The 27,688-nt window shown below is 40.4% G+C and overlaps 1 protein-coding gene across 4 annotated transcripts in view; it reads right to left on the reverse strand.

Moving 5' to 3' along the window:
• Nucleotides 1–4,206: 4,206 nt before the first annotated feature.
• si:ch73-362m14.4 overlaps nucleotides 4,207–27,688 on the reverse strand; it is a 28,294-nt gene continuing 4,812 nt past the window's right edge. The window contains exons 1-11 of one of the 4 annotated variants that reach the window (XR_015520744.1): nucleotides 22,494–22,858; nucleotides 21,216–21,379; nucleotides 18,786–18,920; nucleotides 16,322–16,475; nucleotides 15,014–15,131; nucleotides 13,952–14,127; nucleotides 12,623–12,877; nucleotides 10,627–11,003; nucleotides 6,910–7,200; nucleotides 4,959–5,043; nucleotides 4,207–4,842 (exon numbers count right to left, since the gene is read on the reverse strand). Coding sequence is in view for 1 of the 4 variants with exons in the window: in XM_087301945.1 (XP_087158071.1) it covers nucleotides 7,043–7,200; nucleotides 10,627–11,003; nucleotides 12,623–12,877; nucleotides 13,952–14,127; nucleotides 15,014–15,131; nucleotides 16,322–16,475; nucleotides 18,786–18,920; nucleotides 21,216–21,348 (1,506 nt within the window). In the remaining 3 variants the exon portion in view is untranslated. Of the gene's footprint in view, nucleotides 7,201–10,626; nucleotides 11,004–12,622; nucleotides 12,878–13,951; nucleotides 14,128–15,013; nucleotides 15,132–16,321; nucleotides 16,476–18,785; nucleotides 18,921–21,215; nucleotides 21,380–22,493; nucleotides 22,859–27,688 lie in introns of those variants that run through there. The other 3 variants (XR_015520743.1, XR_015520742.1, XM_087301945.1) reach the window with 3 other exon arrangements.

Genomic DNA, 27,688 nt, shown 5'->3' on the forward strand with positions numbered 1-27,688 from the left:
CACAAAGCCGGGTGTGAATTCTTTAAATAAACTTGAACATGTCTCTATTTCAAGGTTTTAGTGCAGAGAAAGCCAAATAGCATTTTAAATATAACTTTATCGTGATTGTACTTAGCATGTTTTAACACATGGCTGTTAACATGTTTTGTGTTTAAAATGCTAATATGAATTGATACATTGTTAGCATTTTACCGCATGGTTAATATGTTTAGCTGTTGCTGTTTTGCTTGTCTCACTGCTAACGTGAAAGAGCATGTTTTACTGAAATGTTTAGCATGTTATGACTACAAGGCTAATATATTTAGCTGTTGCTATCCTGCTTATTTCACTGCTAACGTGATACAAAATGTTTGCTCAAATGGTTAGCATGCTATGGCTACATGGCTAATATGTTTATCTGTTCATATCCTGCTAATCTCACTGCTAACGTGAAACAGCATGTTTGTTGAAAGGTTTAACATGCTATGGCTACATGGCTAATATGTTTAGCTGTTACTATCCTGTTTATTTCACTGCTAATGTGATACAGCATGTTTTGCTGAAATATATAGCATGCTATAGCTATATGGCTAATGTGTTTAGTTGTTCATATTCTGCTTATCTCACTACTAATGTGAAACAGCATGTTTCCAGAAATGTTTAGCATGCTATGGCTATAGGGTTAATATGTTTAACTGTTGCAAACCTGCTTATCTCACTGTTAAAGTGAAATAGCATGCTATGGCTACAAGGTTAATATATTTAGCTGTTGCCATTCTGCTTATCTCACTGCTAACATGAAACAGCATGTTTTTCTGAAATGTTTAGCATGCTGTGGCTAGAAGGCTAATATGTTTAGCTGTTGCTGTCCTGCTTATCACACTGCTAACACAAACAGCATGTTTTCTCAAATGTTTAGCATGCTATAGCTACATGCTAATATGTTTAGCTGTTGCCATTCTGCTTATCTCATTGCTAACACGAAACAGCATGTTTTTCTTAAAATGTTTAGCGTACTATAGCTACATGCTAATATGTTTAGCTGTTGCCATCCTGCTTATCTCATTGCTAACACGAAACAGCATGTTTTTCTGAAATGTTTAGCATGCTATAGCTACATGCTAATATGTTTAGCTGTTGCCATCCTGCTTATCTCATTGCTAACACAAAACAGCATGTTTTTCTTAAATGTTTAGCATGCTGCAGCTACATGCTAATATGTTTAGCTGTTGCCATCCTGCTTATCTCATTGCTAACACAAAACAGCATGTTTTTCTGAAATGTTTAGCATGCTGCAGCTACATGCTAATATGTTTAGCTGTTGCTATCTTGCTCATCTCACTGCGAACATAAAACAACATGTTTTCTCAAATGTTTAGCATGCTATAGCTTCATGCTAATATGTTTAGCTGTTGCCATCCTGCTAATTTCACTGCTAATATGAAACAGCATGCTTTTCTGAAATGTTTAGCATGCTATAGCTACATGCTAATATGTTTAGCTGTTGCTATCCTGCTCATCTCACTGCGAACATAAAACAACATGTTTTCTCAAATGTTTAGCATGCTATAACTACATGCTAATATGTTTAGCTGTTGCTATCCTGCTTATCTCACTGCTAAAATGAAACAGCATGCTTTTCTGAAATGTTTAGCATGCTATAGCTACATGCTAATATGTTTAGCTTCTGCTATCCTGCTCATATCACTGCTAACATGAAACAGCATGTTTTTCTGAAATGTTTAGCATGCTATAGCGACATGCTAATATGTTTAGCTTCTGCTATCCAGCTCATCTCACTGCTAACATAAAACAGCATGTTTTTCTGAAATGTTTAGCATGCTATTACGACATGCTAATATGTTTAGCTTCTGCTATCCTGCTCATCTCACTGCTAACATGAAACAGCATGCTTTTCTGAAATGTTTAGCATGCTCTAGCTACATATTAATATGTTTAGCTGTTGATATCCAGCTTATCTCACTCCTAATGTGAAACAGCATGTTTTCTGAAATGTTTAGCATGCTATAGCTACACGCTAATATTTTAGCTGTTGCTGCTTATCTCACTGCTAACATGAAACAGCATGTTTTGGAAATGTTTAGCATGCTATATCTAATAAAAACCCCACTTCAAACACACACACACACACACACACACATACACACACACACACACACACACACACACACACACACACACACACACACACACTAAGTAAAACATCAGCACTCTAATACATGCAGATATAAATGCAGCAGAGAGTGGCTGGTGTATGTGACTCAGGCGAACAGGTAGTGTGCATCTGTTGTTTGTCAGGGGTCTCCTCTCAGCATCCACTCTCCTCCACACTGAGTCACTGGAGAGCTGGCGGAGATATAAGAGACAGATGGAGCCTTGCCCACGGAGGGGGACGTGACGTCGGAGCCTAGGAGGGAGGCTGGAGATCTAAACAAAATCCTGCCTGTCCCACCTCTCCTCTCTCTCATCTGACTGCTGATATAAATACATTGGGGTCACCTCAAAGAAATCTGCTTTCTACATGTAACGCCCTGCTTTATTAAAATCAAAGTCTGCAACATTCTGTGGCCTGAAATTCGATACGATTTAATGATGTCTACTTGCAACTCCAGAAGACCAAAAGGGAGTAGTTGTGGAATCTAAGTAGATGTTTTCAGAGGGTCTTGTCATGATCAGGTCAACTGAGTTAAGGTTGAATGATTTATCACTTTAAAATTTGCTTTGTTAAAGCACAGCTGATTTCACGCTGTGAGGTGCCAGATGGCCACATAGCTGTGGTGTCTTGGCTACCAAGGAAGCTAAATATTATTTTGGAGAAACAGCAATCCGGAATTGTGTTCGAAGAGGCATGCATTTTCAGAACAGGTGGACTGGTGTTTGCTTTTGTGTGCTCTAGACACTAAGGTTTCTATTATTAAACACAGTGCTGTCACAACATACACATACACAACAAGTCTGACAAAATCTGTTTAATACACTTGCAGAGGAGCATGTAGATCTGCATGTAGATCTGCTGTGGGTAATTCAGTGTTTACTGTCATACAGCTGTTTACTCAATTAGTCAAAAATGTAAGAAAGTTTATAAATAAAGCCAATTTTTGCATGACGCACTTTAAAAAAGTCCTTAAGTAGACCAATATGTTTAACTCAGGTTCATTATTGATATGTACCCCTGTATACATTTCTTGACAGCGCCAAATACTTCCTAGGAGATACGTTTTTGGAGTTTTTGTTTTAGCGAACCCCCCAGAGGCCACTTTGTACGCTTTATTTGATCTCAAATTTCTCCGAGTGCCACCCGTGCTTGCTGTTCTTGCATAAATCCACCAGAGGGTGCAGTCACCAGACTGATTAACTGGCTGTCCGATCACCAACCCACCCCTTTCCCTAAATACAAGCGATACTGTTTTCAAAAGCACCGATTGACACGATCGATTGCTTTCCTAACCTTTTATGCTCATTCAGGACAAAATTAGTTGTGTTAGAACCCCACTTTCCAGCTGGTTTCCAGGCATTTCCAGCCTGGTCTTAGCTGGTCAGGCTATGAGATGACCAGCTAAAACCAAGCCAAGCTGGGAGTCCATCCAAAACCAGCTTTATCCAGCTTAAACCAGGCTAGTCAAGCTGGATTTGACTGGTCATTTTCCAGCCTGACCAGCTAAGACCAGGCTGGAAATGGCTGGAAACCACCCTGGAAATGGCCAAAACCCCTCTAAAACCAGGCTGGTCAACCAGCTAAAACCAGCCAACCAGCCTAGGCTGGTTTAAGCTGGATTTTTCAGCAGGGATGTCTGTTCAAATTGGCACCCAAAACCCAGACTTAGCTCCGCTTCAAATCATGTGTACAGAATCTGTTAGGGAAACAGTCTGTTTATCACTATGGAGCGCGTCAGCTGACAGTCACGCACCGCTATATGACTGTTTTGATGATTGCATAGGAGTGGCAACAACACCTGTAATGAAAAGGAAAGGATTCCCGCCATTTTTATATTTATTTCAACGTATTTTAATTCCTAAATAAAACAAAAGCACAGAACAGACTCACATTTAAAAGCAAGGTGCGGCCCCTGGTGGTTCGGCAGTATGGGTTGCGTATAGGGTGGATGGGCTAAAACATATGCCGGAATAGTTAGTGGCTCATTCCACTGTGGCGACCTCTGAAATAGAGACTAAGCTAAAGGAAAATGAATCAATAGAAGCAAAATGTACAGTTTTTAGATTTATTTATTATTGATACATGCACATTAAGCTCTGTTTCTACAACATGATATACAGTTTAAGCATATTAAGATAATAAGATTGCCACTTTGTCTCTTGAGCAGTGTTACAAAAATCTATACAACCATAAATTGTAAAACACATTAATGATACAGTACTTTAAATGACACAGTATTGTTATAAATTATAATAGTCTAAAAAATGGCAATGTCACAGTCTTGCACTTTGTCACCTCGTCTTACACATTTAGGCACACACACACACATACAATACACACACTATTAGTAAACTGCAAGCAGTAATAAATTATTGGCCACATCTGTTCTTTATGGAATTAAAAACAAAATAATGATGAGAGCATCAATAAATGTACTCACTGTTTAATCGGGGTATAAATATTCAGCACAACACCGTCCACAATTGAACACAGTGACAAATCTTGTATAATGGAGAGATAAATGTACTTTGATTATAGCGGTGAACTGATTGTCCATACAGCGTTCAGGGCGTCTCAAGTCGGAGAAACAATACTGTGGCGATGATCTGAGCGGAAAATTAACACCATCATTTCTGTGTAGGCTACCACAAGAGATGGATATGCAGTTCGCTATATTCTCTGGACAACTAGCAAAGTATATCATCAAAATCACAGAAGGAATATGTTTGTAAGTACTTTCTTGGCAAATGGTGAATTTACATCGTAATAATGAGACTCTGAAGGTCTTAAAGTTTGACCTCACCTCGTTCTTTTGTTTTTATGATGGCCCCTTTCACGCATACAGACTTTTCTGGAAAAAATACTGCTAGATCATGTGTGAACAGGCCCTTTTTTCATAAAAAGTTATTGGAAAATTAGTTCCGGCAGTTTTCTGGAATGATAAGTTGTGAAATTACCAGTGAATTCCTGGATTTCTGCTGTAAATATTTTAATTAAGGATATAAAATTCACACAAAAATGAAAACTATCCCATGATTTAATCACACTTGAGGTCATTTTATGATTATTTCAGTTGAATCCAATTTTTATTGTTATCTAAAATTTTATTGTGTGCTTTTCCAGCTCTACAATGGCTAACTGCGGCTAATTTAAGTGCAATAAAGTGCATCCATCCAAAATCAAAAGAGCCCTCACAGCTCCATGTCATGGTCTCCTGTATTTATTTGTTTTTGTAAGAAAAGTAACCTCTTTTTACACTTTATAAATTTATTTATGTAACTTCTGATTTATGTAACTTATGATTTCGTAGGCCCTTGGGCTCTATCATACACCCGGCGCATTACGGCTCAGGACGTGTTTGGCATGATTTGTTGCCATTTTCAGACCAGCGCAACCCTAATTTTCACATTTTCCGCACCGTTGTTTAAATAGTAGTGATGGGATGTTCAGATCATTTTACTGACTCGGATCTTTGAGTCTTGTTCATCGAGATGAACGAATCTTTTTTCGAGTCATTTCGTTCATTTGATTCAATTTGCTAAAATATTATTAAAATGTTACAAATTGCTTACAAACACATCTACAACTAGCCCAAAAGGTTGATCACACGACAAATAAGTCATAAATAGAATACTATACGGAGAAATATTAATTCAATGTTTACCTGCTCTTTTATCTATGAAGGTATTGTTGTCTCTTTGCTCACCTCCATGTCTTCAAATGTCAGGGGTTCGTTAACGTTACACTGACAGTCACATATAATCTTAATCAATGTACAGTCTAAGCCGATAAGAGCCATGATCATTCGTCATTCATCACGTGACAGAATGACTCAAACCCGAGGACTCGAGAGATGAACGGTTCAATTCTTTTTCCGGCCCTAAACCCGTATGATTGGCCCGTGAGGAACGAATGACTCAGACCCGATAGAGGACTCGAGAGATGAACGGTTCAATTCTTTTTCCGGCCCTAAACGCGTATGATTGGCCCGTGAGGAACGAATGACTCAGACCCGATAGAGGACTCGAGAGATGAACGGATCAATTATTTTTCCGGCTCTAAACGCATATGATTGGCTTCTGCCAATGTGATGAAGACTTGAAATTAACAATACTACCTGCACAAATGTGCGCACGCGCGGATGAACGAATCACTCCCTGAGAGGACTCGTAGTTCCCGAGTCATATTGAAGATTCGTTCAAAATTAACGAATTGTTCATAACCAACCTATCACTACAGTGGAGGGAGTTTCCACCGTTTCCTTACTCCACCAAAGTAAAGGAGTAAAGTAAAGAGTAAAAGTAAAGTAAAGATGAAGTAAAGAGGCTGAATGTAAACCCGTTCTATATATATATATTTAACCCTTTATAAACTGATTTATACTACTTTTTAAAGATGATTTGGTGACCTAATCTTATTCTCCTACATTTGACATGCATTTTTTTTGCATTAGCGCCATCTGCTGGACCGGAGTCAATTTCTGTCTCAAAAACACACTCCTGTCAAAAATCTTTAAAAAAAATCTTAAATAATCTTAAAAAAGGTTTAGATATTTTGCTGATTTTTATGAGGCAAGATTGACATTTGCATGGAATTGCTCTGAAAGAAAAAAAAACATATACACCTAGGACACCTTCAGAGTGACTAAATCATGGGGTAATCTTCATTTTTGTGTGAACTAACCCTGTAAGTTCATCCTGTTAATTCTACAGTTGTTTACCAGTATTAGTGTTTGGCTATTAGGCTATTATCACCTGTCTGTTTCTGCACACGCGGTCCTTCCTCTTTGCATCGCACCAGTCGAGTTTTGCTGGATGAGGAGTGAGTGTGTTTCTGTGCAGGAATGGAGAATAGCAGCATCATGATGGTGGTCTCAGTTTCTGGGTCTCAATCAGACCATTCGTTCTCCTCAGGCTCCGAGTCCTCGTCAGATTCGCTGTACTCTACGGCGATGCGTCGGGACAGGATTGTGGCCACATCGTTACCCACCGGCTCTTTCTTGGCCTCCTGCTCTCTCTGCTCTTGCACCTTGCGGAGTTGAATACCTGCAGAAACGGACAACAGGTCAATGAATGCAGATGCCTGTCCTGAGCTTTTTGTGTGGGTCCGTAATCTTTCTTTTCCTTCTGTAAATCTAGACTAAGAATTTGCATTTCAATTTAGACATTGGTTTACACATGTATATGTTTATAATAACTAATTTCGATTTCTTCGGGGGAGAAGGTTTTTCGAGACACTGAATAAACATGAAAGACATTCATTCATTTTCTTTTCAGCCTAGTCCCTTTATTAATCTGGGGTCGCCACTGCTGAATGAACCACCAACTTCTCCAGCATATGTTTTACACAGCGGATGCCCTTCCAGCTGCAACCCATCTCTGGGAAACATCCACACACACTCATACACTACAGACAATTTAGCCTCCCCAATCCACCTGTACCGCATGTCTTTGGCCTTGTGGGGGAAACCGGAGCACCCGGAGGAAACCCACGCGAACGCAGGGAGAACATGCAAACTCCACATAGAAATGCCGACTGACCCAGCCGAAGCTCCAACCAGTGACCTTCTTGCTGTGAGGCGACAGCACTACCTACTGCGCCACTGCGTCACCTATTTTGAAAGACATATCTGAAGTAAAGTTATGGTTGTGCCAACCGAAATTAAAAATTTTTAATAACAGGAAGTTGCTAGGCAACAGAGGCACGCATATTTAAAGTCACGAGGAAAAGTAGCAGACATGTGAAATGCCTGTGGTTATTTTGATTGCTATGGCAGTTCTAGGTAGAAATAATCATAACTCTTTGGTAATTTGATGAAATAAAATAACAAAAATATACACATACTTAGTAAAAGTCAGTTATTTATAGATATTTGTTATTAAATTAACAAAGTTATTAAATTGCAAAAATTAAAAACGCTCTCAGGTAGTTCTAGTGTTAAGGCAACATCAGAGTTAATTACGTTGATGAAAAGTTTTCATCATAATTTTTGTGACGAACATGTTTCTACCAACGAAAACTAGAAGAAACTAAATAAAAGTTAAATAATGATGACGACAACTATGATACAAACATACTGACCTTTTTCTTGACTAATAAAAACTACACGAGAATGTGATTTGGGGATGTATTTTGGTAAGAATTAATCTTGGTGTGTGATGCATGACGCACACATACACACACACACACAGGCACACACGCACACACGCACACACACACACACACACACACACACACACATTTGGAAAGTAACTGATCCACAGTAGACGTGGGATGTGATAACATCATCTTCCATAGGGGCGTTGGTTTGTATGATTAAACTATAATGACATGGCAACAGTTCAGAGAAAAATATTTATTATTTGTATTTTTCTTTGTATAAATGAATGTATATAATATTTTTATTAAATTATATTTAAATTAAACCAAATATATTTTAGTCAAATAATTGCTCGTTTCCACTGAGTGGTACAGTACGGTACGGTTCGGGTCGGTACGGGTCATCAGGGTACCCTTTTGGTGGGTGTGGTGTATGACAGAAAGTTTCTGTCGCATCATTCTCGCTCGAGGAAATGTCTACAGTAAACTGTACAGGTCACTCACATATCATATGAGAAGCACTTCTCACAACACAGACGCTTTACACACATAAATACATGTGTATAAATGTTTATTATGAACTTTTCTATGAACAGGAGTTGATTATAACTGCAGATCAAGGACAGCGCGAAATAGCCTACTGTGACGTCTGTAATTATATTAAATAAATAAATAAATAAATGAACATATATGAACACATACAGCCTCTTACAGTCTCCGATATGTTACCAACTACAGGAGAACTTCAAACAGCAGACATTTAGTCCTTATTTAGGTTCAACACAACACAAAGTTTAGCCTACAGTCAGTGAAAACCTCTCATCTGTGTCTGTAATCTTCAGCCGCACGTGTAGCCTCTGTTACACAGTAACTCCATCATTCTGAGTTCATAATAGTCCAGAAGGTGATGGTAATAGTTAAACAAGGCAGTTTGTTCATGTTTGCTGAAGAAATAACGTGCTTCTTTTTTTCCTCGCTTCACTCTCGTGTTTGTCAGTGTCTGACAGGAACGGGTTTTAAAAACACATCATTTATCAAGCGCACGTTATTATCATCAGCTCAAGAAGTTTGTTATTTCAGATTTAGACGCGTGGCTCGCGCAAGCAAGAAAGCGAAAACGCTCATGCTTCAGACTGGCTCGTAAAAAACTACAAGGCACAGTGTAGATCAGTGGTCACCAAACTTGTTCCTGGAGGGCCGGTGCCCTGAAGATTTTAGCTCTAACCCTTATCAAACACACCTGAACAAGCTAATCACGTTCTTACTAGGTATACTTGAAACATCCAAGCAGGTGTGTTGAGGCAAGATGGAGCTAAACCCTGCAGGGACACCGGCCCTCCAGGACCAGGATTGGTGTCCCCTGGTGTAGATTCTGCTCTACTCCATGGCTTTGTGGCTGTTCATCAAGACGACGACAAGGTATGTTTGAGCCCGGGTCGACCATGGCTTGTTATGATATGTATATGTAATTATGCTGTAATCTCTCGGATGTTTGTGTATTTTACACATGGCGGGTTTTTTGTTTTCATTCTGGCTTGTTGCGTAAGAGAAGGACGTATCTCTGTAAACCAATAGCATTCAGCTGCGCATCTAGCTCCACCTTTTGGTACCCTTTCTTGTGTTTGGTACCCTTTCGAAAGGGTGCTGAAAAAGTGGTATGGTACGGTTCGGTAGGCCTTTTGACAATGGAAATAGCGTACCAAACCGATCCGTACCGAACCGTACCACTCAGACTCTAAGTCTCTAGAGTAGACTTAGTTGACTAAAATCTTATGAAATTTAGTCGACTAAAATACGACAAACTAAAATGGAATTTAAGTCAAATGACTAAAACTAAAACTAGATAAATATTTGCTGTTATAATGAACACTGGGCAACATGTCACTTTTTTTAAAGTAAAGTCAACTAATAGCTTTTTACAGTACAGATTTAATTTTTGTTTACTAAAATATGCCTGAAAGGGGCAGCATGGTGGCTCAGTGGTTAGCACTGCCACCTCACAGCAAGAAGGTCACTGGTTCGAGCCTCGGCCGGGTCAGTTGGCATTTCTGTATGGAGTTTGCATGTTCTCTCCATGTTGGCGTGGGTTTCCTCCGGGTGCTCCGGTTTCCCCCACAAGTCCAAACACATGAGCTATAGGTGAATTGGATGAACTAAATTGTCCATAGTGTATGAGTGTGTGTGTGTAAATGGGTGTTTCTCAATCTTAGGTTGCAGCAGGAAGGGCATCCGCATATGGCGGAAAATGCTATATACTATATGGTAAAATAGTTGGTGGTTTATTCAGGCGGCGACCCCTGATAAATAAGGGACTAAGCCGAAGGAAAATTAATGAACAAACATTGAAAGGACGTTTGCTTTTATCCACTGACCTCTGCGAATAGCGGCCAGCAGATCGCTGCGGGCATCGCTCATGGGGATGAGGGGTACCGGGCCCTTCCTTTGAAGAGTGGAGTCTCCAGACGGGTGAGCAGCCCGGGACGGGGATGGGGCGTGAGTGGGCGGTCCTGGAGGAGGAGGAGGCGGAGCCACCGGAGGCCCACCCATCACAGCGTGTGCAGGAGAAGCGGTGTAGCCAGATGGAGGAGCGGGAGGAGGAGACGGGCTGTAGGGCCGCAGAGACGCCATTGTCCCCGGAGCCAGAGATGGAGGGCCAGATGTGCTGTCGAAGGCCGTCTGAGACGATGGGATGAGGGGTGGAGGTGGAGGAGGAGCCGGCGGGATGAAGTGCTCATGCATTTGATGACCGCTGTAGAGTGAATGCAAAGGAAAGATCTTCAACCCTTGTGTACTGTTCAAAGCTGTTTTGACTTCCATTATAATCACATTTTTTGATTGAAAAGCCATAACAGCATATAACATGAATTCTTGATTGTTGGTGTTTTTCCCTGTTGGGAAGAGATACATTATTTTTTTACGAATTACCGCTTGTGTGAGGCATTTGACATACTGAGTCTATGGGTGCAGGACAGTAAGGCCCGTTTACACTAATACATTTTAGTTTTAAAATGACGTTTTAGAATGAAAACGATCAGCGTCCGCGTTTCACCCAGCGTTTCTGAACAACTCTCTGTCCATACTACATCACTGTAAAAGCACATCAGGTAACTACACACACACACAGCCATGCACTGCAGTGTGCTTTGGGCATATCTACCCATATGAGAGCTGTGCACGTCTGACTGTTCATCAAGGATCTACCGCTGGATCTAATCTCACTATATTTGTTAAACGTGATTTTAAATTCATCTTGTTGTCTATATCTATGACATATTCTATTATAATGACTATAAAACTATTGACATATTCCCTGACTTTGGTCTTTTGAATCTATTATCTGTTCTTATGCAACGTGTTTTGGCTGAGCGCAAAGATAAGTAGGTTAATATATTAATAATTGTAACCGCTTACACTTATTCTGCATTTTGACTGATTGCTTGCCTTTATTTTCTATAACGTATAAACTTATTGTAAGTTATACTTTCATAATGACCATTACTGATTATTAAAACTGATATTCAGCAAAAGAGAGGGTGTGTTTCGTATTTTCACTGAAAATGAAAGGAGGCAGTGATGTTATCGGCTCTGTTTTGTTATAACTATCCACACAGTGAAGATGACAGTCATATAAATATGCAGCTACACGACGCCTCAACATTTTTGGTGTCTGTTAAGTTGTTAATATCAAAATGAAAATAGCAGTTCCTTATATCATGTTTTCATTTTATTGTTAAGAAAGTGAAACGCATAGCCAGGGAGATGTGAATGAGGTTGTGCAGTACACTGTTCTCTTTGAAGATTTACCTGACGTGTCCTCGGGAGTTTGTTTTCCATATTAAACTAAAGAAATCTGAACTTACAAGGAGAGGATGCAGGACTGAACTGTGTGTTAGGCTACTTAATATCGAGGGAAAGCCCCAATCAGAGCAGTTTTCAGATGTCTCCGATTTTCCCCATCCACACTAAGATGGAGCAGCAGCGTTTTAGAACGAAGACGGCTTCTCCAGCGTTTTAAAACGCTTCGTTTTCGGCACTCGAAAACTCCAGCATAGTGTGGACGGATGGCGTAACCGTAGCAAAACTTATGCATTTTAAAACTAAAACAAATTAGTGTAAACGGGGCCAAAAGCACACAATATTGTTTTCCTTTTTCTGAAAGTTTTGATAACACCATAGTGGAGTTTTTCTTTTATTATTTCAGCAAATAAGATTACACAAAATTTCTTCGTTGTACTCTCCCACTCACTGCGCTCTAAGTTTACCAACTATGAAGACTTCTGCGCTAAGAAACATGCGAAATGTGAAGAGAGTCCATTAAGCTCAGTTGAATGGAGAAAGTGAGAGAGAGAGAGACAGGGAGAGACATGCCTGTAGTCTTTAGCAGCAGCAGGCCGTGGCCCGTTGAGGGATGAGTCCGCCGGCGGGGGCCCGTGATGCGGCTGAACGCGGCCCAGAGAGTGCTGTCGGGCTGACGCCGCAGAGGACGAGACCGCCGGCCGATACGCTCTGTCCAGAGACTGAGTCTGAGTGGGGCCACCGTCTTTTCCATCAGGCCCTACTCCACCCACTTCCTGAGGGTGGTTGGGGCTTGCGGGGTACGAATGTTCATCTGACATACCAGACCTGGGTAAAAATCAAACACAAAGCATCTCTGGATAATCAGATACATTCAACCCAGGCTCTGAAAACGTACCCCTGTATATATTTCTAGAGAGTGCTAAATACGTCCCAGGAGCTACATTTTTTTTGCAGTTTTTGTTTTCGCGAATCCACCAGAGGCCGCTGTGTACGCTTTTTCAGATCTCCGATTTCTCTATCAAGTGCCATTGGCGCCTGCTGTTTTCGCATAAATCCACCAGAGGTCGCTGTCGACTGATTGACTGACTGACTGACTGACTGATCAACTGACCCACCCTCCTCCTCCCTAAATCCAACCAATAGTATTTTTAAGAGCACAGATTGACCCGCCTACTTCTCTAAACCCAAACAGACAGTTTTAAAAAGCAATCCTGAAGAAGAAAAGCCCTCGCCTGATTTTTACCATGCTTTAGATTTTACCATATTACCACCATGTTAGTTACTTTTTTAATTTTCGGCTTCTGTTTTAGTCTTACCCACATTCTGGAACCGGACTCGAACCTCAGTGTCGTGGTCAGCTGTGTGATTATGACGTAGTGCCTGTTGTTGGTGTCGTGAGGGAGAAACCTTCTAGCCGACACCAGACAACAGCTCAACAAACTATGCTCAGCTCAGTCTGAAGCACCGCTGAAAGCCTCCACCATCCAGGTACAGTTTCTGGAGAAGTTGATGAACTCACTGAGCTGGGTGCACCTCTCAAAGGATCTAGTGCACTCAGACACGGCGCCGAACAAATTTACGCTGTTTTTCAGCCTTCCTAAAGCACATAAACACAGCTACTATCACGGTAAAATTAATCAAATAAAGCTAAAGTCACCGGGCAAACAGAAGCCCTGCCCATGACACAAATTGACGTCTACTGTAAAGTGAATTTGACGACGCGTAAATTCAAAATGTTCACGGGTCTATTTATGAGTGAATAGTACGATTTATTCTTACGTGCCGCGTCTGGTGTGAACACAGCATAAAACCTCCCCAGTGGCCTGTTAGTAAAATGTATTGCCCACCCCTGGTCTACTCTCTAATGTGTCCATGCAGTGTAGAGATGAAGATACGCACCGGTCTGGAGACAGAGAGCCTTCGGATGACATGCCGTGGTAAGGCGACGGCGTCAGTCGAGTGTCCGGACGAAACTCTTTATCGTACGCCATCATGTTCCACTCCTGACGCCGGTTACGAGCTTTACGAACTTTTTTGACCTCGCGGGTGGGATCCTCGGTGTGTTTCTGCTCTTGCTGAGAGGGAAAAATACAAACAGTTTGAGAGATATTTCACTGTGTGGAAGGAACAAGCAAAGTCTGTAAATGATCACCTGAGGATTATGAAGGTGAAGCGTGATGTCTATTGTTAGTTACCATACAAAACAGGTCAAATTTATAGCTTTTTTTAAAATAGTTTTTACAAAAAAAAAACTGATTTAATTCCGTTATGATAGCGTGTTATTTAACATTGACTAGCCATGTTTCATACAGTTTTCGCTATTCAGTGCACTCTAATGACCACTCCTGGCAACCCCTGATTTAATAAAGGGAATAAGCCAGAAAAAAATTAATGAATGAATATTATTATTATTATTATTATTATTATTATTATTATTATTATTATTATTATTATTATTATTAATCTCTAGTTCTTTTTCACACATCCTCTTTATTGTTTCTTGAATGAATGGCTACTTTGTCGTGCACTTGGTGTTCTGGTTTTCCCATCTGTCTCCTGTTATGTCATCTGTGATAATGTCAGGTTTATTACCACGACAATAACACAACAACAATACAAGTCAATACTGCACGTTTAATGAGACTAGACAATTTAAAATGCTCAAAGAGACTAAAATGTCCCCACAAGGTCAAAATATTCTGGTTTTGCTATACTTGTGGGGACATTTGGTGCTCACAGTATAAGGAATAATGGGCACACACACACGCACACACACACACACACAATTCAAAATGCTTGATTCTGTGTGATTTATGAGCCGTTTTCCTTATGAATACAAAAAAAGTCCCCACAAGGTCAAGATTTACTGGTATGGCTATACTTGTGGGGACATTTGACATTTGCTCACAATGTGAGAAATACAAGGAACACCCACACAGACACACGCGAACACACACTCACCTTCTGTCGTCGTTTCTCCTTCCTCTTGTTTTCTGTGGCTTGCAGCATCTTTTCCTTCCACAGGTTGAAGAAATAGGACGGATCTGTGTAGAATTTGAGCCCATCTTTTTTGTCATCCCTGTAAGAAAACACAAGATTCGCTTTAGAAATTAAACCCTTTTCCTTAATACTAATAATCACAATTTTTACATTATTTTGCATTAATAAAAAAAGTCACTCAGATTTTATTTTCATGTTTGTTCATTACCAAAACGGATCAGCTGACATTATTATAACCTTTTATTTTGCAATAACCCAACATTGAACTTGAATAAAGTGCTAATAATGACAAAAAAGCTGAACATTCTGCAACTCAAATGACAATTCTTCAAATATAAAATAATTTTACTGTGAAGCACTGTGCCTAAAGAGAATTAGAGCTGTTTAATTATGGGCAGAGCAGTGTTTTGGGAGAGGTTTAATTTCTACACAACACAAGAAGAACTGCCATTTAATATATTGTTAATATATATTGTGTGGTCTAGACATTTATCTCAAAAGAAATTTAATTACTCAAGTAATTTAATCACTTTACTCATAACATAAAATCCCTATAAATCTCAACACACGTAACATAATCATTTTAATTAATAAGTTCTAATAACTAATTTATTTTATCTTTGTCATGATGACAGCACATAATATTTGACTATATATATTTTCAGGATACTAGTATTCAGCTTAAAGTGACATTTAAAGGCTTGAAGGTGCAGTATGTAAGTTTGACACCCAGTGGTTGAACTAGGTATTGCATTCCTGGATCAAAACAAACACAGGCACAGGTTGCCGGATTGATGACCAACAAGAGCGAGCCTGACTATCGAGCCTAAAGGCTGATTTAAACCATGTTCTAAATTAAAGCAACAGCACGCAATAGAAGGAATATTTTCCATATTAAAAACAGTTTTTGTTCTAACCAACGCCTGAAATTGATATATTAGAAACGGCTTTATTTCTTGCTATATTTCTTATTTCTATGTATATAACTAAACGAAAAGAAATAAGAATTTTTGCAGAGTAAAAACATAATAGACAATTATATGGGAAAAAAATATTTTGCTTCGCTAAACAGCACTTGGGATTTTTGTCATTAGTTGTGCCAAAAATTACCAAACATAGCAAAAATGTTTTAAATACAATATATACAAATATGTGTACAAAAATGCCTTAACATGTAGAAACACACCAAAATGAAATGCTTTTGATTTTAAAGTGAATGTGATGGGAAAGCGTAATGAGTTTCTATTTATGTAATGGATATCTGTTGACCTGTACGGCGTGAGGATGTTGAGGGGTGGTGGTTTGTCGCAGCGCTGGTAAACCTCCATCACAGGGTTCGGGATGGAGTTTCTGGACACCACCTGCTGGTCCTGGATAGTGGAGCTCTTGAAGGCTTTCCGCATGTTGATGTCCTGTAAGGAGACTGTAGCACACAGAGCCAGAAATCTTTCTCATTAACTAATGCAGCGTGAGTTACATGAAATCAACAACTCAATTTTCAATAACTAACGTAACCAGGGCTTTATATTAACACCCGCCAACCTGCCAAATGCGGGTAGAGTTCAGCTGTGGCGGGTAAGACAGACACCACCACTAGCCACTTTGGCTGGTTGGAAATCTGCTACAAAGTGTAGTTTTCTTAAAAGCAGGGTTCGACAATAAGCATGGCCCAATATTCGTGCAAATGTGATCTTAGAATCGATAAGCAGCATGACTGACAAAAATAACTGTGTTCGCGCAAGCAAAACAGCATAAAATTAGGTAAATACCGAACGAGAGGATGATCACTCGCGTGCATAGGTGATGTGATGTGATACGCGCGCTCCCATTTACTTAGGCAAAGGGACCATGCCTTGAAGAAGCAAAACTAGTGCGATCTGTTCCCTTTGAAATAGACTGGACAAAGAGCGATGATCGCGCACCCACAGACAGTCCTGCTGCTTTCGAGAGCTCGAGATAAAAAAAAAATACACATTCTTTTGTAAGCAGCAGCGGTCACTGCTTTCATTGAACAGATTATTAAAAGACCCATATTAACCATGTGCACGTGATCATCCTTTCATTATCAAACACGGTATGTTTCACCCGCTTTTTTCTCTTACTGTTATTTTTGTTAATATGGTTTAATTATGTATATTTTTTACAATAACATTGCTATAATGGGTGATTACTCCCGTCTATGTGAAGTTAATTGGTGATCTGGGACTTTTGGCAAGGACAGATTACTGTGCATATTTTAGATTTATGACAATAATTATTTTTTAAATTTAATGTTTTTAAAGAAAAGTTTTGTTGAATTAAAAAGTGAACCTATAAAGCTATATTATTAAATTAATAAGTATTAATAAGTATTAAAGCTAATACTTATTTGGTGTGTTGATAACCCTAACCCTAACAAATACTGTAATAAACAACCCTGTAGCCCTATATACATTTCTGGAGATTGGCAAAAACATCCCAGGGGGTCTCATTTTTTGCAGTTTTTGTTTTCACGAATCCGCCAGTGGTTGCTTTATACGCTTTTTAAGATCTCAAATTTCTCTCGCGAGTGACATTTACGCCTGCTGCTCTTATGTAAATCCACCAGAGGCCGCTGTTGACTGACTGTCAGACCCACCCACCCTCCTCCTTCCCCAAACCCAACTGATAGTGTTTTCAAAAACAATCCAGGGGGAAAAAAGCCTGATTTTTACCACTTTTTCAGATTTTACCACATTCTCACCTTGTTTTTACTTGTTTATTTTACTTTTTGGCTTCTGTTTTTGTCTTACCTGCTTTCTGGAACAGTTCTTCAACGGACTCAAACCTCATCATCACGGTCAACTGCATCTCAAGTCCACTGACGTACGCCGTAACAAGCTGTCCACACTAAGGTAAGCGGTCTGCTAGTAAGCGCGAAAAAAACGGCATCACACCGCCCTGTATAATTTATTTTAAAGACGAAATGCAGCCATACGTAGTTCTGGCTACATTATTCGCGATCTCCAGAAATGTATATAGGGCTACGTTTTCAGAATGAGCTTGTTTTGGTAATAAATACTGTATTGTTCGTTGTTTGTTCATGACAGCACATGCATTAACTAATTCAGTGGTTCTCAAAGTGGGGGTCGGAACCCCCCGAGGGGTCGCGGGGCAATGAAGGGGGGTCGCCTGGTGATTTCCAAAAATCTACTTATTTTTATTAAACCATAAGAATTAACATATTTTATCCATAACTATACTGAAAATAAAAATAAAAATAGTCGTTTATAGTTACTATATACTATACAGTTACTATAGTAGCTTATAGTTACTAGTTCTATTGGATTGCGACCCCCCTGGGGTAATTACATTATATTAAAGGCAGCAATAGCGTCAGATGCATTTTGATTTTATAACATCAGGTTATACTTTCTGGCACATTTAAAGCACTGACACAAATTTAATTGGTGTGTCTGCGTCATTGCATGCAAGGTTTCTGTATTTATAACCACCTCAGAGGATATTGGGGGTCGCGAGTCACTGGCATTGTTATTTTGGGGGTCGCGGGCTGAAAAGTTTGGGAACCCCTGAACTAATTAACTAATGCAACCTCTCTGTGAAGTGTTACCAGTTAAATTACACCTTAAGAAAATTGCTGTAATTAATTAAATTCATTGAATCCTGTAGATAGTAGCTAATTTCAGCCTAATGATGTTTTATGCATACCCCAAGCCTGTATTTGCCTGTAATCGCACATTCACATCAGACGTACCCTCCTCCACGGTGGAGTCCAGTTGTGTGACCTTCACCGCCAGCAGGTCCACTCGCTCCTGTAAACTGTTCATGCGCATGTAGAAGCTGTTGGCCTCGTTAAAAAGCTCCCCGAAGATGTCCTCCGCATGTCGACCTGAGTGGATAAACACACACAATCAAACAAAACTGAGCATTCCTTCAAACAGCATCCATGCTAAACACCATTAACTCAGAGATGACTAATGATCGGGTTACACTTTATAATGAATCATTTATTAAGCCTCAGCAAATAGTACATGAATAATTTGTAAAGCATTAACTCTACATTAACAAACAGTTAAGTTAAAAAAAGCATTGCATTATCTACAAAGCAGTTATTTAAGAGTAGCTGGTGTTCTTTTAAGAGCATCCAGAATAAGTAAATGATTAATAAACTATTCAAGCTAGCGTTTAGATATCTTATTACTCAGGCATTAATGAATGCTTTATTAACACACGCTACAGTGAGGACTATGTATGCTTTATCAATGAAAATTAAGGGCTTAGATATGTTCTAGCCAGAAAATGACAGAGCGATTCATAACAAGTATATGCTCACCGGCCACTTTATTAGGTACACCTGTCCAACTGCTTGGTAATGCAAATTTCTAATCAGCCAAATGGCGGCAACTCAATGCGTTTAGGCGTGTAGACATGGTTCAGACGATCTGCTGCAGTTCAAACCGAGCATCAGAATGGGGAAGAAAGGGGATTTAAGTGACTTTAAACGTGGCATGGTTGTTGCTGCCAGACGGGCTGCTCTGAGTATTTCAGAAACTGCTGATCTACTGGGATTTTCACGCACAACCATCTCTAGGGTTTACAGTGAATGTTCTGAAATAGTGATAATATCCAGTGAGCGGCAGTTCTGTGGGCACAAATGCCTTGCTGATGCCAGAGGTCAGAGGAGAATGGCCAGACTGGTTGCAGCTGATAGAAAGGCAACAGTAACTCAAATAAGCACTCGTTACAACCGAGCTCTGCAGAAGAGCATCTCTGAACACACAACACGTCCAACCTTGAGGCGGATGAGCTACAGCAGCAGAAGACCACACCGGGTGCCGCTCCTGTCAGCTAAGAACAGGAAACTGAGGCTACAATTCACACAGCCTCACCAAAACTGCACAATAGAAGATTGGAAAAACGCTGCCTGCTCTGATGAGTCTCCATTTCTGCTGCCACATTTGGATAGTCGGGTCAGAATTTGGCTTTAACAACATGAAAGCATGGATCCATCCTGCCTTGTATCAGTGGTTCAGGCTGGTGGTGGTGGTGTAATGGTGTGGAGGAGATTTTCTTGACACACTTTTGGTCCATTAGTACCAATTGAGCATCATGTCATCCCCACAGCCTACCTGAGTATTGTTGCTGACCATGTCCATCCCTTTATGACCACAGTGTCTCCATCTTCTAATGACTACTTCCAGCAGAATAATGCATGCTTCAACGTATAGATACAAGATACAAGATGTGCAGCACCAAAAGCTATGGATGCTGAAAGACTGTGCTGGCATTTCTCTTGTGGTGTTGCTATCAGTGTGTGAAGAGTGGGAGAAGAGGCTTGCATTGACAATCCAATACAATGGGCAGCACAATGAACACATTTTATAAGTGGTCAGAAACTTGTTAATAACTCATGAAAGAATAATGTTACGTTAAAACCAAGCACACCAATGTTTTTATTGTGAAATTCCCGATAAGTTTGATGTGTCACATGACCCTCTTCCTATTGAAAAAACAAAAGTTGGATCCAAGATGGCCGACATCAAAATGGCCACCACCCATTTTGAAAAGTTTGCCTTCGCACATCTACTAATGTGCCACAAACAGAACGTTAATATCACCAACCACTCCCATTTTATTCAGGTGTATCCATATAAATGGCCCACCCTGTATTTTTGACTGATAAATTGAGTTAAAGGTGCAGTAGGTGATCTGCTAAAATGCTAATCGGTTAGTATATTAGCTTTGGACGGCAGGGGAGGGACTGTATTTCAAAGCCACGTCTCCTGAAATTGCAAACGTGCCCACTGCGACACGATAGCACAGGACAGCACACAACCCCAGTAGATGCGCAAAAGCCCAAATCTGCATTTGCTGATGGACAGTTTGAGCTACTTATCAGAATTATGGAAGATGTCGGCCCGACAATATTTAATTGGATGAACATTTTTTAGTATTATGCCTTATACAGAATATAAAAATACATATAAATACATTTAGATCATTTACTTTAATCACTACTATTGGACTGTGAGGGACTTTCAACCAGCACAACAACACATGTTTCTGAAGACAATCACCTACGGCACCTTTAACGAACTGCATGGTGTACCCCTCATTAGTAAGTCTCTCTGTATGAGAGCGCATGCTAAATGAGCAGCTGTAAATGTAAATAAATTGAACGTACTGAGTCCCCCGAGCTGTTTGATGATGGCCGCCAGTGTGCTGTTGGTGACACACTCCAGCTCGTTGGTCACTCCGTCGGGCAGCGCTCCTCTGCACAAGTGCTTGGGCTCGATGGTCCTCTTAACCAGAGGCATGACTGCGCTCAAATACTGTACACACACTGACCTGCGGAGACAAACACACACACATTCAGATGTAAAAAACACTCTCTGAAGTTCGTCACGCAGCAAAGACAAGGCTCTTCTTAAATGTACAGCTCAGCCCAGAAATGAGAAATCTGTATTTAATAAAAATCTGGGGCAGGTTAACGATCAAGAAGGTCGCTGGTTCGAGTCCCAGCTAGGTGAGTTGGCGTTTCTGTGTGGAGTTTGCATGTTCTCCCTGTTTTGCCATAGGTTTCCTCCGGGTGTTCCCCGACAAGTCCAAACCAAGTGTATGCCACAAGCCGGCTTTTGAGTGAAGGTCTCAGCTGTTAGATCGCCCCCTGGGGGCTGGCTGCAGTACTCCTCCTCCGAGTTAATGAAGGAGACTTGAGCCCCCCCAAATATTAATTACACTTGCAATAAAATGTCCCGAAAGATGGTTTTGGTCAATTAAGGCACTGGTTATCATGCTGATATAGGTGCAGATCTTTAATTTTGTAAACGGTTTGACACATAGTTCTCCAATTCCCCTATAGCGGATGTGTTTGGACCAAGTGTGCCGCAAGCCTACGTTTGAGTGAAGGTTTCGGCCGTTAGATCGCCCCCTGGGGGCTGGCTGCAGTACAAGTCATAAAGCCCGCCTCCTCCGTGTTAATGAAGGAGACTTGAGCCCAAATAAAAAAAAATATTACACTTGCAATAAAATGTCCCGAAAGATAGTTCTTGTCGATTAAGGCACTGGTTATTGTGCTGAAATAGGTGCAGATCTTCATTTTTGTAAACAGTTTGTTTTTAGCAGTAATTTAATGCTGGGCGTGTCATCGTGATTGACAGCTGTGATTGACAGTTTCTCAAAGCACGGCGTCTGAGCTTCGGCAGGAGACTGAAGTAGACTGAAATGTTATTATTCGATTTCTGTGTTATTTTACCATGACAAAATGAGTTCAGCAGTAAACTATAGTTTCTGACATACATGATCCTGGTGGAACACTGTTTATTCGCTAAGTTCAGGGCTTTTTTCGGGCTTTATTAGTTTGCTGATACACGCCTAGCCACCCAGATAGCAAAACACAGTTCCGGCTAGATTCTCGCCTGCCGGAGACTTATCTCTTAGAGCTCAGACTGACTAATGTTACCTCTGCTGGACCTACTCCGGATGCCTGGACTCACTGCCCGATTCCAGTCCGAGTCAATCGAGCCAGATGCGGCGGCCGAGCGAGCAGGCGCTGCCGCATGCGAGCCGGAATCAGCCCGCGACGCCGCGAGTAAGTTGTGCGCTGCGGCCTGGAGCTGGCGCAAATGAATATATAAAACCCTCATATTTGTTAACGTTATTACATCCATTTGTGTTGATATGACAGCAAACGCATGCTGAGAAGTTCGGGGGGTGTAGTTGATTTTACATAAAGCGTTTGATTGGAAGCTCGACTCTGCTCATTTTCGCGGCTCCTCCTCTGGCTCCATCAGACAGTCCTTCTGCGCATGTCAAGGCTCCAATTTCAGCAGTCTTTTGCGACAGTGCCCGTCAAGCAGGCGTTTTGCCCTCAAGGCGTTCAATGGGAAAAAGGGCTGTCGCGTCGTCCATATTTTTTACAGTCATTGGTTTGGACTAATGACTTGTAGCCGCATCTGGCCCGATTGACTAGAGTAGGTACAGCAGATGGAGTCAGGCCGAGGGGTAATTCTCCGGCAGGCGAGAATCTAGCCGGAACTGGCCCAAGTGTATTTTGCTATCTGGGTGGTTATGCGTGCATCAGCAAACTAATGAAGCCTGAAAAAAGCTCTGACCTTACCAAATAAACAGTGTTCCACCAGATCCTCTATTCCAGAAGCTATAGTTTACTGCTGAACTCATTTTGTCATGGTAAAATATCACAGAAATCAAATAATAAGACTTCAGTCTCCTGCCGAAAGCTCAGACGGTCTGCTTTGAGAAACTGTCAATCACAGCTGTCAATCACGATGACACGCCCAGCATTAAATTACTGCAAAAGACAAACTGTTTACAAAAATGAAGATTCATTGGTCCAAACACATGCGCTGTAGGGGAATTAAAGAACTGTGTCAATGTGAAAGTGTGTGGATGTTTCCCAGTACTGGGTTGCAGCTGAAAGGGCATCATAATGGTAAAACATATGCTGGAATAGTTGTCGGTTCATTCCGCTGTGTGACTAAACTGAATGAAATGAATAAAAATCAGTATAAAATAAACCATTATTTTGGATGCGATTCCATTTTGCCCAGCACTAATATCTACATACAGTTGAAGTCAGAATTATTAGCCCCCCTGAATTATTGGCCCCCTGTTTAATTTTATTCCCTAATTTTAATGTTTAAAATTGTGTTTAATGTTTAACAGAGAGCAGATTTTTTTCCAACACATTTGTAATCATAATAGTTTTAATAACTCATTTAATAACTGATTTATTTCATCTTTGCCATGATGACAGTAAATAATATTTCAGACTATTGCAAAAAAGAGCTTAAAGAGGCTAATAATATTGACCTTAAAATGTTTTAAAAAATTTAAAAACTGCTTTTATTCTAGCTGAAATAAACCAAATAAGACTTTCTCCAGAAGAAAGAATATTATCAGACATACTGTGAAAGTTTCCATGCTCTGTTAAACAACATTTTGGAAATATTTAAAAAAGAAAGAAAATTCAAAGGGGGGCTAATAATTCTGACTTCAACTGTATATTCACAGACATTGTGTAATATTAAATCAAAATACTGGCTTTATTATGTGGTTTGCGAAATTGAAATGAGTAATTTTGTCTCACAACAGACATAGAGACGAGGAAACGCTCTTTAATGATTTCAGCTAAGTTTAGAGAGTCATTTCTGTGTCATTATTTATAATGTCTGTGTCATTAGTTTTAATCGTGCATCCCTGTGAGCACAGCCAGTTAATTGTGTTTAATGTCTTTCCTAGTTACAGTCGGCTCTGTTATGGAGTTCATGAAGCATTCAGTGAATTTGCTGGAAAAGACACACTGTTGTGATCTTCTACCAATAAATGTTTCATTATCCTGCATAAAGCTTTTACATTGTTAAAATTAAATGTTGGGTTGTTTTAAACCCATGTTGAGTCACATATGGTGACACGGTGGCTCAGTGGTTAGCACTGTCGCATCACAGCAAGAAGGTCACTGGTTTGAGTCCCGGCTGGGTCAGCTGGCGTTTCTGTGTAGAGTTTGCAAGTTCTCCCTGTACATGTGTGTGTGTAAATGAGAGAGAGTGTAATGCTGTGTGTAGCTTGGTGCTCTCTCTCTCTGTGTGTGTGTGTGTGTGTGTGTGTGTGTGTGTGTGTGAATGAGAGAGAGAGAGTGGTGCTGTGCGTTGCTTGGTGCTGTCTCTCTCGTGTGTGTGTGTGTGTGTGTGTGTGTGTGAATGAGAGAGAGAGAGTGGTGCTGTGCGTTGCTTGGTGCTGTCTCTCTCTCTCTCGTGTGTGTGTGTGTGTGTGTGTGTGTGTGTGTGTGTGTGTGAATGAGAGAGAGAGAGTGGTGCTGTGCGTTGCTTGGTGCTGTCTCTCCCTCGTGTGTGTGTGTGTGTGTGTGTGAATGAGAGAGAACGTCCCGCCCAGATCTCTAATACGAAAAAGACAAACAGCTGACCGCGAACCTAAGGTCGCATATACAGTATTCAGTTTCTGAATGGTTTAGGCACAAGCCAACAGTTTGGTGACGCTGCCTGAGCCTTACGTCATAATTTTTTTTATTATGCATGGTAATACCAGATACCGAGGTAAAATAGGGAGGAGGTTTGACGGTATCAAAATTTGGATACCGCCCAAGCCTAGTGTGTGGGTCTGTGTGTGTGCATGAACTTTGTAACAACATTGTGTGTTACTCATCGTTGCACAGTCTTGAATTAACTCCACAACAAATACATCATTGGGAAAGTTATTACTGTAGTATTTTTTTTTTTTACAAATGTTACGTGAGATCTGCTTCATGTCTGTCACTGTGCTGTCTATCTGATGGAGTCGAGGCGGAGATTGAGGCGCACTCTGACAGGCTTGTATGAATGTTGGGTGGGGAGAACTAGCATTAAAGGAACAGGCCACAAATACAGCTACATAGTGTTCAGAGCAGAAAGTTCTGAAGGTCTAATAAATAATCTGATGGGTGTTTTGAGTTAACACAATCTGGAGAATGTGATTTTCTTAAACCTTAGAAAAAAGGGTAAAACAGGTGCCCTTTAAACTCTAAATGAAACTCTTAATTCTTTTATTAAACACATTTTAACAAGTATTATTAAGCGTTTTGTCCTTAATGAAGCTCTGAGGATATTTCCTGAATGTTTTATCATCTGCACAGCGCTAATATTTAGCTTCACGTCTTCTGGGTTCACTCACACAGACAATTTGCCTTGAAGCCAACGACCGTCTCCATGACAACCATCAAGGCCTCTCTCTCTCACGCCTGGCTGAATACTAGACCTTGTAAAGTGACTCTGAAGTGAGACAATAATGCGACTCCAAACACACGCTGCATTGTCAGATTCACCTCTGTCTGTTTCGCCAGAAAAAAAATGAGAAAACATTGCTTGAATGAGTTGCATTTATTAAAAATAGGCCAGCGTGCTCCCTGAGGCTGCTGTGAGCGCTTTCTGCAGCTGTTGCAATGGTGATAATTTGACACGGTCAGGATATACAAGTGGACATAAACATCCTGAAGGAGGAAGCTCAATCTGTCGTGCTCGTGACGCTCAATGAAACAAACGCATGCTACTTCAGCGATGTGACTAGCCTAGCAACTAGCCTCACATGTTTATTAGCACACTACACTAATACACTACAATTTATTGCTGCTTGTTCAAACTACTTATTTAAAATGAGCTGAAGCAACACAATTCAACACAGAACGTCATTGGTTTATGTTCAATCTGCTTAAAGGGAACCTATTATGCAACAATCACTTTTATAAGGGGTTTAAACACAGTTGTTTGGCAGCCGTGTGGGAATATTTCCAGCTGCTAATGGTAAAAATGTATTAATTGTATTATTTATAAATACACTTGATGTAAACAGTCTGCAGAAACACTTTGATTGACATTCTCTCTTTGTGCGTGTCATCAAAGGGGGAAAGCCCCGCCCACTAGTGACTATCTCTCCCTCATTAGCATAGGACGTTAGTCTTGTTTTGAATCTGCCACTATACTGACACACATGCATCTGTAGCTCCGCCTTCTTTTGAAAAGAGCACAATCTTATTTAAATTTAAAGCGACAGTCACCAAAATTCCACAATTAGGATTAAAGCTGGAATGGTTTGCGTTTTATTTTTGGCTAAAACATCATATATTTGCATAAGTTGACTTAATGGATTTGTGTTGGGACAACATAAAGTAATTGTGTGAAATATTGCATTATATACAGTGTACTTTGGGTCACATAAACAATAAATGTACTACTTCCAAGTGAGCATCATGTGCATTAGGACACTTATAATGCATAACTGCAACGGTATTACTTTTGACACTAACTAATACTGTAATGCAATACTTTTAAAATATATTAACTTCGTTACCGTTACAATATGATGCATTTGTCCATTACATGGTGAGTTAATACATTTTTGGCTGCAGTCTTGCCCCCATCTTCCAGTTTACAGCGGAGACGCATTGAGAGATTGGTGGATGCCAACCAACCACCGAAAAGAAAACATGTTGTGTATTTAGCCGACAGCTAGCTCTCTGCAACTCTCACATGATCGCCCACTGAAGCTAAGCAAGGCTGCGCCCGTCAGTACCTGGATGGGAGACCACATGGGAAAGCTAGGTTGCTGCCAGAAGTGGTGTTAGTGAGGCCAGCAGGGGGCGCCCAACCCTCGGTCTGTGTGGGTCCTAATGCCCCAATATAGTGACGGGGACTCTATACTGCTCAGTGAGCGCCGTCTTTCGGATGAGATGTTAAACCGAGGTCCCGACTCTGTGGTCGTTAAAAATAAAAGTGTGAATGAGTGTGTATGGATGCTTCCCAGAGATGGGTTGCAGCAGGAAGTGCTAAAAGGGCAAAAACATATGCTGGATAAGTTGGCGGGTCATTCCGCTGTGGTGATCCCAGATTAATAAAGGGACTAAGCCGAAAATAAAAAATGAATGAATAATTACTACAGTATTACACTATATTTTTCAACTATAGTGTATTATACTATACATATAAATAGTATTTACACCACTTTGTTATTGGATTACTGTATAATAATACCTATGGTATTTTTTAACGTGTAAAGAATCAAATAGAAAGAAACATTTTTTATTATTTATGTGCCTTCTCATTTTTTTCACTTCTACCGATATATACAGCAGCATTTTCTACTGATCCT

The sequence above is a fragment of the Danio rerio genome, chromosome 21 (genome assembly GCF_052040795.2).
Source record: "Danio rerio strain M-AB ecotype USA chromosome 21, GRCz13ab, whole genome shotgun sequence".
Classification (NCBI taxonomy): Eukaryota; Metazoa; Chordata; class Actinopteri; order Cypriniformes; family Danionidae; genus Danio; species Danio rerio.